The 10898-nt window shown below is 47.6% G+C and overlaps 1 protein-coding gene across 1 annotated transcript; it reads left to right on the top strand.

Moving 5' to 3' along the window:
• Positions 1 to 8176: 8176 nt before the first annotated feature.
• Positions 8177 to 10826, top strand: LOC138718886 (tubulin beta-1 chain). Its single transcript, XM_069853573.1, has 4 exons — positions 8177 to 8279; positions 8864 to 8972; positions 9225 to 9335; positions 9551 to 10826. The coding sequence occupies exons 1-4, from the start codon at positions 8223 to 8225 to the stop codon at positions 10609 to 10611; spliced, it is 1338 nt and encodes a 445-aa protein (XP_069709674.1). The 5' UTR covers positions 8177 to 8222; the 3' UTR covers positions 10612 to 10826.
• The last annotated feature ends 72 nt before the right edge of the window (positions 10827 to 10898 follow it).

Genomic DNA, 10898 nt, shown 5'->3' with positions numbered 1-10898 from the left:
AAGTGCATTAGTAGAATGTCTTGACCAAGGCAAACAACTCTATGTTTGTCTGTGGGTAGCTGCAAGGTGGTAAAGCTAAATAAACCTCTAAAAGCAGCTAGGTACTAACTATGTAGGTTTCATTTAAATAGTAGTGAAATGAGGTGTGTTAACCATCTCTCCTAATTTCACTTCCGTGTTTAATTCTAGTATTTCAACCTAAAGCCATTTTACCAAAGAAGGATAGTCAATATATGGTCTGGTTCTTCAAAACATTTAAGTATCTGTTGAGAACATAGGCCTATATCTGTGTTCTAGCAGATGTTTTCCAATCTGTCAAAGGGGAGCAATAGTGATTCTTCTCTTCCCTACATATGTGAGGTGCCAATATGCATCAGAAACTAGGTTGTATTAAATATGCAATGGTCCCAGTGATATGAGAATCTAAGAATCAAATCTGAGACCCATCCTGTTGACAGGTGTATTTTTCCAGAAGATGTGAGGGGAAGAACATAATAAACTGAAGTAACAATAGGATTTATAACGTAAAGAAAGGAGGGAGTCTTTAGAGCCTTCTCCAGAAAATTCTCTGTAAAAATGGGGCAAATCCCTAATCTGAGACTCATGGATGATGTTATCACGTGCCATGTACTTCAGAAAAGTATAGCACTAGCAAGTCCTTCTAGATATCTTCACAAATATTATGTGCTTAAAGAAACCATGATAGACTGATACAGCCCTTACAGAACAGTGCTGCAATGCACTACTGCAAAACACAACTTTGGTGCCTGGAGGGACAAGATTTCTTACCTGACTAGGGTGAGTTGGGGCACTTAGCGATTCTTGATGCACCGAAACTTTCTCCCCTTGCTTCTTTTGCCTCATGGCAAAGCTATACGCAAGATATCAGGATGAACCCTGATACTGGATTTGAGTATGGCAAGTTTCATGGTGTTGCACTGAAATCATCTTCAAAAAAAAACCCTCCCAAAAACCTCATTGTCTTACCACATTTTTTAAAGGAGTGCTGCTAAACTACATTAAACTGCTTTGCAGTGGGAGGTGCTTCAATTATTGCTTTCTGTTTAATGAACCTTATATTTTTGTTTGCTAAAACTCTGAGGAGATAAAATTCTCTCTGGAGAAACCATGTGACTACCTCATATATTTGGTACGCACCCTTTCTCTCAAGAGATGCTGTTCTACTTTTCCATTCCACATTAAAGCATAACAAACGTACATTTTTAGGGACCATTCAGGTGGAGTAGCCTGCCTAGGAGCTATAGATACTGCTGTTCCCCTGAACCTGCTTGTTGTAGAGAAGGCACTGGTTTTTTCATTTACAGATAAACCCCTTCTTGATCTTCCTGTGTATTTTTCAGCTGCTTCTGTGTTTCCACAGAACAAAGCTCATAATTCTTTTGATGTGTTTTATGTGCCTGGGGTAATCCAAGTAAGGTTATTTTTCTTTCCTCAACTCAAAATAAACCTTTATGAATAAGTATTTGGATCTAATCTTGTCTGTAACAAAAAAAAAAAAAAAAGGAATCAGAGAGTTTTCCTCCTTCCAATCTAAAATTCACTCATGCTAGGCACCTTCCTTTTGATAGTCCAATCATCACCTGCCCTGGTCTGTTATTTATTAAGATGGGAAAGAGCAGACTATTAGATCTCAGATACTTCCATTTTAGATGGCGGTTATCTTCAGCCTGCCTAAATGAACATTCAAAATGGAAGCATTTTTTTCACAGGAATGTGCCTGAGGCCACTGTGCATTTCGGAAAAAGATATTTCTTGGCCTTGACTCTACGGACACCTGTCCAGCTGGAGCCCTCTGAGCATTTGAATCCAATGCACAGGGACGTAGTGGGGAGAGGTATGAATGCCTGCCCCTCTCTTGCCCTCAGACATTCTACCAGCAAAGGATATGGTGTGGGTGACAATTTTTTCCTCTCCTTGAGCAGCTCAACAAAAAGCCAACTGTTCCCCTGCTCCCAGCTTCAAACCAATTTCAAGCATTTTACTTGTGAATCTGCCAGAAAGAAAAATTGTGTCTTTTTGAAGCACGTGCATAAGAAGTCTGTCTACAGTATCTGAGCAAAACCCCAAATAATATGAGAGTAGGTCATTCCCTCCTTCCCCGCTTACAGCGACTTTTCCCTTACGGGTAGAATTCCACTTGAAAGGGAGGAAATCGAGTTAGCTTTGTTAAATTCTTGTTTATTAATTTTTGTTTCTTGTATCGTAGAGATTTTCTAACTGTTGTCTATTTATCCATATGTAATATTTTGCAGTCGGGTTATTTTTCTCACGGGGCTTTCTTGGTAAATTTAAGACATATTTTCTTTTCTTTTTGGCAAGAATACCTCTACTATTGCATGCAGAAATGTTATTATTAACACAGCTTAATCAGAATGTAAGAACACTTGCTCCAGAGGCTGAAATGGCTGCCCCAGCAGAAATTGTGCAGCTTGTTCAGTAAACAGTTGTCTGTTGTTTTGCACTGAAACATGTTTTCACATTTTTCCATGAATGTAATAGAGAGATATCGCCTGCCTTCATGGTGAATAATTAAACAGAGTTTTCAAGCAGAATTCAAATGGTCTCACAATAAGGTCTACAAACATAAAACAAAATTCAAGCATTGACTTCTTCCAGTCTGCTTCTCTGTATCCAGCTTGATGGTGGCCTTATAATTTCTAAATGTATTTTATATCTGTTTTTTGCAAATTCCAGCTATGATTGCAGCTGCACCCTAGCAGGCATGGAGAAAGAGCAAGCTTGGATTTCCAGGACATTGCAGAAACTGCTGCTTGCAGAAGTGAGTAGCTCCATGGGCTGGGCTGATTCAATATCTGTAGCTGCTGTTCCCCTTGCCCTGCTTTAGGGGGTTACCTTCATTATTTTCTTTAGGCAGCTCCAGAGCATGTCTTAACCCTCTACCAGTCAGCCCAGCACCCTAAACTCCACTGTCAGGGAAAGTAAATTGGGGAGTGTGCCAGAGGGACAATTGCTGCAGAGGAGCAGGAAAAGGCAGGCAGCTGGAAGCAGGAGAAGGCAGGGCAAGATGTTTGGTTGATTCAGCCACCTAGTGGGACGACACTTTCAACCCTCCAGTGGGGAACCCAGGTGATTTTAAGCAGGGTGCATTGAATCCCACCACAAACTACTGCATCTCTTAGCAGACATCACAAAATGAAGTTTAGAATTTGCTTTGGTGTCAGTTTGAATTACAAGTAACTATCGGATTGCAAGATAAAGCAAGGAGGCTAAGGAACAAAAGAAATGGTGACTAGCAGATCAAAGTCACTATCTGTGCCTTGTTCTCAATGACATGCAGGAAATAAGCTACCCTGGAAAACATGATATCAGCATTTCATTTATATTGATGCTGGAATCTTGGTCTCTTGACTGGTGGACCCAGTTTGTAGAGACAGCAGACGTATTTCATTCAATGAGCCATCTTAAAAGGTAGATGCAGCCTGGATGGGGGAAGGAGCCATCTGGCTGCCACCCCATCACATCTGGTGTGCCAAGCAGGAATAATGAGAGGCTGCATTGTTTTGCCTTTCTTCTCAGCAAATCACTGCCTGATGATGATCAACATATTTTTCCCTTTCTGGAGTCATTTTGTGAACATGTGATCGTGTTTATTATGGTAACTTTGGCAGCCAGACAAGTGGAGTTCTCTTTGCTGTGTCCTGTACAACCATATTCACAGAAATTCTTGACTCTTGGAAATTATAATCTGAGTTCACAAGAGAAGCCATAGGTTATGGAACAAATATTAGGTTCACAAGGAAACAATTCTTCCTTCAAAAGAAACATGAGTCATTTTAGTATTGACGGTGCCTTAAATTGCCTCATAACATGATGTTCTCTCATTTGCTTATCCCTTTCCCTCCCCACCCAAGCACACAACCCCCCCAGGTACAATAAACACAAGTACACAGGATTCTACAATGAAACTGCTTTTGCTCATTCATAAAGGCATGCTCAGTGTTGTAGAATTTAATTGCTTCTAGTGCCTGCAGTGGGTTGTAATTTTGAAATAAAAATAGATTTTCCTTTTGGGTATTTTATTAATAGAATTAAAAATACCTTCACAAATATTCCACCCTCTTGCTGGCAGAAATATTCTTCTATCTTAATGCACATCACAAGCGATTAAGCATCAGGTTTCAAAGGTGAACTCAGACAGTGTTCATCAGGTGGGAATATTGTAGTTACCAGGTAGGCAGGAAACAATAAGCTAATGAACAGAGCCTGTCATCTGAGGACCAACACAAAGATTCAAAAAGCCACGTAGCCTCTGATATATATGCCTGAGCAATACATGATGTCACCCATCACAAATAAGTGAGAATAAAGCAATTGGCAGGCATTTTGTATGCTTGAGCATCTTTCACATTTGTACATTTGCGATTCTTTTTTGAACAATGGGAAATTGCGGACTGACATGAAAATGTTGTGGGATCCCTGTTGCCTCCCTTGTGCATCCATTTCCTGGGCTCTGCTGTTGCCTTGGAAACTAGGAAGGTAGGATTTGATGCAGGCAGAGAGCAGGCTGCAGACTGGAGTTTCAGTTGCTGAGGGGCACATGGGCATCCTTGGGCACACGCGTTGCTTTTGTATGAATGAGAGAGTGCTGACTTTCATTTCTAACTCTTAACATTTAGAATTTATGCACCTGTACTAGAAAGTACAATAGGGTACACCCGCCTCTATTTAAATAGCATCAATGGTGAGTATTTGTTGAAGTATTTGCCAAATACAGGTTTCTGATTTGACATTTAAGCAGTTGACATTTAATTTGCTCCATTGTGTGTTCAAGGATGCTCAGCGTTGCTGTAGATGAGGGCACTTAGACACATAAACATGTACTTCCCTTTAGGTACTCTGTTTTAAAATCTGGAGCTACACCCCAATAAAGCTGATCTCTACAAAGTAAACAGCATTACACCATCTAAGAATTAGGTCATTTCCTAATAGAAGCTCAAAATCCTTAAAGGAATAACTATAAAGCTCTAGCAAGCCACTGTGTGCATGTGGAAAGAAGGCATGGCTAGGAGGCAAGGAGTGGACTGGTGCCTTTGGGAGGGAAGTAAGAATGCTTCATGCTGATCTTCTGTAGATTGCCAGGAATACTTCAGCACCTGAAAAGCTCTTCAGTACCTGTGTGGATTCCAGAGATCCCATAACAGCCAGAAAAGCAGTTGTGTTGTATTTCCACCAGCAGTGAAAAGATGTAACTGCCTACAGCTGCCCAAAAGAGGGGGTTAAGCCTATAGCAAGTAGAAATGTATCTGCGTGAGTTACATGAGCAATAATAAAGACTGCCTGTGATTGAATATGGTAGGAATGTATCAAAGAAAAATATCAACAACAGCCAGGATAAAAGAACACAAACTTCAAGAGAATTTGGTGAAAAGATTTCAATGCCAGTGCGATTCTGGATGTTTAGTGATTGCAAAAGCCAGATGTAATAGCGCCACATGTAATTCCATGTGTTGCAAAGCCTAAGCCCATCCATGCTTATAACATTTCACAGCAGCTGAGGTTTCCGCACCAGGGGACAAAAAAGCCACAGTTTGTTAGTAAGTCAATTCACTGGAGCAAACTGAGAGCCACTTTTGAAAATACAGCCAAAGTTTTTTCCAAGGCCACAGTAGCCGAATGCCAGGCAAAGATGTGATACTTCTTTAGTCACTTGTGTTTTTTGCCATAGATGAAAAAAAAATGAGTGAAACCAGTGCACTGATTTATATTGTTTTAAGTGCAGCTAACCTGACTAATATGTAAACAACTCTGTTCATTCTGGCTGCAATTACCTTTCTTCTTGACAGTAGTAAGGATTTACCACATTAATTATTTCCTCACCTTTGCAAAAATCTGCTGGATTTGTAGCTGTTATAATTGCAATATAAGGTTATAATATAGGTCCAGTAGAGTGTCCCTTTTGGACTCCTTGATTGTCTGTGTCAGGAAGTTATCGTTGATACACTTCAGGAAACCCCTGGATTGCTTGTATCCTGCTGTGTTGTCCCTATACCAGCCACTGGGGAGGCTGAAGTCCCCCTGGAGGGATAGGGTGTGAGACTTCTTCCAGTTACCTGAAAGTCTTATTTACTTCTTTTCCTGATCAGGAGGTGTTTAGCAAATACCTACCACAACATAGCGCACATTGGTTTGCCCACTAATCCTGATCCTTTAGATCTCAGCTGGTTCATCATCCATTCCCTGGCAAAGCTCTGCGTGTTTCTGCTGCTCTCTCAGGCAAAGAGCAACTCCTCTCCCTCACCTGCCCATACAATCCTTTCTAAGGAGCCGGCATCCCTCCACGGCAACACTCCAGTCGTGAGCTGTCCTATGATGTCCCTGTGATCCCAGTGCGACTACAGCCCTGCAGCTGCACACAGATTTCTAACTCATCATATTCATTGCCCATGCTGCCTGTGTTAGTGTAGAGGCACTTTAGAGAGGCCCCCAAGCCTGCTGATTCCCAGGAAAAGTGCGAGAACTTGACCTGTCATGCTGTCCCCTCGGCACTTCCATACTGTGCTTGAGGTGGACCCCTCCAGTTCTTTTGTGCTGAATATGAACTACATCATTTCACACCCTCTTTGCCAACCTGCTCCATTGCTTCCTCGTTTGATTGTGAGTTGTCACCTCCCTTCCCTGGTCATAGTGTCCTCGCTAGATTGGCCAGCGGTGTGACAAAGATGCTTGCACTGCTGAAAAATTTGCAGTTGTGAATCAATTGACATTTTATAGTCGAGTTCAATAGTTTCTGCACAATCCATTATAGACCCTGCTGAAATTTATTTTGGATATTCTCCATGGCAACAACACAGACAGAGGTGTGTATCATGGTTCAAATGTGTTCTCACTGTTGTACTTGAACTGTCCCTCCTCCCTCAGTCATGTACGTAGCTCAGTTTTTTTCTGTGAGGGAACAAGCAGAGATGCTAGGAACTGGATCCAAATATCTTCCAAATTGAGGTGCATGGACGGTGTCCCGTAAGGCAGAACATCACTTACAGAATAAAACACACCCCATTCTTATGGGTGTTCAAACTGCTATCACTGCCCTGGACCACTCCCAGAAAAAGGCATCCTTCAGTAGCAGTGTCCAGCTCTCTGCACTTCTGAAATTAGAGACCTGCATACACGGGTTTGGCTGAACACAGTAGGGTTGCACCACTTGAAAGTGGCTGTGAGCTCTGTCATCACCACCCAGTCACCACTTGTTTCAGATGCCTGAGCCATGGAAAGATGCTTCTTGTGTTTAAGACGTATCAGAACATGAGTAAGCAGGCCTGAGCTAGAAATACATGCTTGAAGGTGCTAATAAAACATAGAGGGGCTTGCTTTGCTGCTGCAACGCGTGTGAGGAGAGGCTGACAGAGCCGGGGTTGTTAAACCTGGAGAAGACTCCAAGGAGACCTTAGAGTGGCCTTGCAGTAAGTGGAGGGGGTCTACAAGAAAGCTGGGGAGGGACTATTTGCAAGGGACTGATAGGGAGAGGAGGAATGGCTTTCAGTTGGACTGGGGAAGATTTAGACGAGACATGAGGGTGTTGAGGCCCTGGCACAGGTTGCCCAGGGAAGCTGTGGATGCCCCATCCCTGGGGGTGTTCAAGGCCAGGCTGGATGGGGTCTTGAGCAGCCTGGTCTGGTGGGACCTGTCCCTGCCCATGGCAGGGGGGCGGAATTAGATGATTTTTAAGGTCCCTTTGAACCCAACCTATTCTGTGATTCTATGATTCTAAAAAAAAAACCACCAGTAAGGGGACGAGCTGCAACAGGTGTGCAGAGAAGAGACAGGCTTTCTGCCGCTTCTTTTTTTACCGTTTTCAGCTCTAGACGAGCCGCGCCTTTCCAGCTCCCGCCCCCTCCTCCCCCCGCGCCGCCAGGGCAGCCGCGCTCTGCGGCCCAGCCGGGGGACCAGCCCGGGATGCTCCCTGGCCACGCCCCCTCAGCCATAACCACGCCCCCATGCCGGATGGCCCCGCCCCCTCCGCCGGGGACAACGCCGCGGCCCCGCCCCGCCCCCGCGCCCCCATTGGCTCCGCGCCGCTCCCGCGTGACGTCACCGCCGGGGGGCGGGGCGCGGCGCCCCATTTAAGGGGCCGGCGCGGGGCGCGGCCGCTGCAGCGCGGAGTGCGGGAGCCGAGCGGCAGGAGGGCGCCGGAGGAAGAGGAGACGCAGCGAGTCGGGCACCCTCGGAGCAGCGTGAGCACCATGCGTGAGATCGTGCACATCCAGGCCGGGCAGTGCGGCAACCAGATCGGCGCCAAGGTACGCGGGGTCCGCGCCCCCCCGGCTCGCGAAGGCAGCGCGGCTCCTGCTCCCCTGACCGGGCTCCCGTGGGGCTGCGCCCGCGCTCGGCTCCGCCGCCGCCCTGCCCTCCCGCAGGCAGCTGCGGCATCCCAGCCGCTCCCACCACTGCCTCGCCCCTCGCCCCTCGTGGGGGGGAGCGGGAGGTGTTCCAGTGCCGCGGGTGACACCCTCCCTGCGAGGCTTTGGAGGTGGTCGTAGAAGCTTTGGAGGTGCTTTGGAGCCATCTTGTAGAGGCTTAGAGGGTCTCGAGCCTCTGCTAGACAATGGGAGACGACCCAATGGAGATGCCTGGGGACTGTCGCTCATAGGATACGAGCTATAAAAGAATTAGCTTGCACTTGGGTGCTCCAGCTGCCTGTCTGCCCTCCGGGGATTCAGCAGCTGCAGCCAGGCAAACCCTTCCGCACTGACTCGCCTTCCTCCCGGGCAGCTGCTCTGCACTGCGAGGGAGTGGTCGGGCCGGGGCATTCACAGCCCCCACGGGGTGTGATTGGCACCGGCCAGCTGGCCTCAATTGCCCCTCTTCCAAAAATTTCTTCTAGTTCTGGGAGGTCATCAGCGATGAGCACGGCATCGACCCCACCGGCAGCTACCACGGGGACAGCGACCTGCAGCTGGAGAGGATCAATGTCTACTACAATGAAGCTGCTGGTAAGTGTGTCCGCTTCCTCAGATGACAGGCGTGCCAGTTCATCAAGGCTGGAAAAATCCCTGAACAAGAGCTGTCATCTGCAAGTGACTCCTCTAAGAGAGCTTTGTTCTCAGAATGGCTCTGATAACATAGTAGTCTCGACAGAGACAATGTGTCTCTCTAGTGAAATGCAGGGAGGCAGAAGGGAGCATAGCAGGGCTCCTGTGATGCTGACTGTGAGGCTGCAATGCCGGCTCTGCTTCCTCACACAGGTAACAAATACGTCCCACGTGCCATCCTGGTGGACCTGGAGCCCGGTACAATGGATTCTGTGCGCTCCGGCCCCTTTGGACAGATCTTCCGACCCGACAACTTTGTCTTTGGTGAGTGGGGCTGGCATGGAGGAGTCCCAAAGCGGGAGCTCCCTGCACAGATGGGGCTCAGAGCAAGTGTGCTGGTGACCCTGGGGGACCTGAATCCCAACAGCGCGGTGGGGATGGGAGTGAGGGGTGAGCCCCGTGGGGCAGGAGAGGCGGCATTCTGCCTGTTCCCCTGCGGGGCGCTAACAGGGCGCCTTGCTTCTGGCTCAATCCTCTAGGTCAGAGCGGGGCTGGCAACAACTGGGCCAAGGGGCACTACACGGAAGGTGCTGAGCTGGTGGACTCTGTCCTGGATGTGGTGAGGAAGGAGTCGGAGAGCTGCGACTGCCTCCAGGGCTTCCAGCTGACCCACTCTCTGGGTGGTGGCACAGGCTCTGGCATGGGCACCCTCCTGATCAGCAAGATCCGGGAGGAGTACCCCGACCGCATCATGAACACGTTCAGCGTGATGCCGTCCCCCAAGGTGTCGGACACGGTGGTGGAGCCCTACAACGCCACCCTGTCTGTGCACCAGCTGGTGGAGAACACAGATGAGACCTACTGCATCGACAACGAGGCCCTGTATGACATTTGCTTCCGCACGCTGAAGCTGACCACTCCCACGTACGGGGACCTCAACCACCTGGTGTCGGCCACCATGAGCGGAGTGACGACCTGCCTTCGCTTCCCCGGCCAGCTGAACGCCGACCTGCGCAAGCTGGCGGTGAACATGGTGCCTTTCCCTCGGCTGCACTTCTTCATGCCGGGCTTTGCCCCCCTCACCAGCCGTGGCAGCCAGCAGTACCGAGCCCTGACGGTGCCCGAGCTGACGCAGCAGATGTTTGACTCCAAGAACATGATGGCCGCCTGCGACCCTCGCCACGGTCGCTACCTGACGGTGGCTGCCATCTTCCGGGGCCGCATGTCCATGAAGGAGGTGGACGAGCAGATGCTCAACGTGCAGAACAAGAACAGCAGCTACTTTGTGGAGTGGATCCCCAACAATGTGAAGACGGCTGTCTGTGACATTCCCCCGCGTGGTCTCAAGATGTCCGCCACCTTCATTGGCAACAGCACAGCCATTCAGGAGCTCTTCAAGAGGATCTCGGAGCAGTTCACGGCCATGTTCCGGCGCAAGGCTTTCTTGCACTGGTACACCGGCGAGGGCATGGATGAGATGGAGTTCACGGAGGCGGAGAGCAACATGAATGACCTGGTCTCCGAGTACCAGCAATACCAGGATGCCACTGCTGATGAGCAGGGGGAATTTGAAGAGGAAGGAGAGGAGGATGAGGCTTAAGTCGCCCTGATTTAAAAGGAACTTCTGTAAAGCAGGCATGTGTACTGAATGACTTCTGGTAGTGGTGGTAAAGCATGTTCTCTAGAATCTGTGTACCCAATTATCCTCTCGGCACTTGTAACTTTGACAGATTTCTTAATGTAACAGTTTGGTATCCCAGTTATTACAATGGTTTTGTTCTTAAATGTTAAGAGCACATAAAGGCATGTATTCTAGATCATGTTTTCTGTCTTTCTTAACACCTCTATTGTATGTGAAACAGCTTTTCAGCCCGTGTGTCAATTAAT

The sequence above is a fragment of the Phaenicophaeus curvirostris genome, chromosome 3 (assembly GCF_032191515.1).
Source record: "Phaenicophaeus curvirostris isolate KB17595 chromosome 3, BPBGC_Pcur_1.0, whole genome shotgun sequence".
Lineage (NCBI taxonomy): Eukaryota > Metazoa > Chordata > Aves > Cuculiformes > Cuculidae > Phaenicophaeus > Phaenicophaeus curvirostris.
This window is presented reverse-complemented; position numbering and strand designations above follow the sequence as displayed.

What these genes read in the sequence shown, in the direction of transcription:
- LOC138718886 (XM_069853573.1), top strand. Translation starts at nt 8,223, where the DNA reads ATGCGTGAGATCGTGCACATCCAGGCCGGGCAGTGCGGCAACCAGATC. An exon ending in CTACTACAATGAAGCTGCTG is followed by an intron (nt 8,973 to 9,224) that starts GTAAGTGTGTCC and finishes TTCCTCACACAG; the next exon opens with GTAACAAATACGTCCCACGT. An exon ending in ACCCGACAACTTTGTCTTTG is followed by an intron (nt 9,336 to 9,550) that starts GTGAGTGGGGCT and finishes TCAATCCTCTAG; the next exon opens with GTCAGAGCGGGGCTGGCAAC.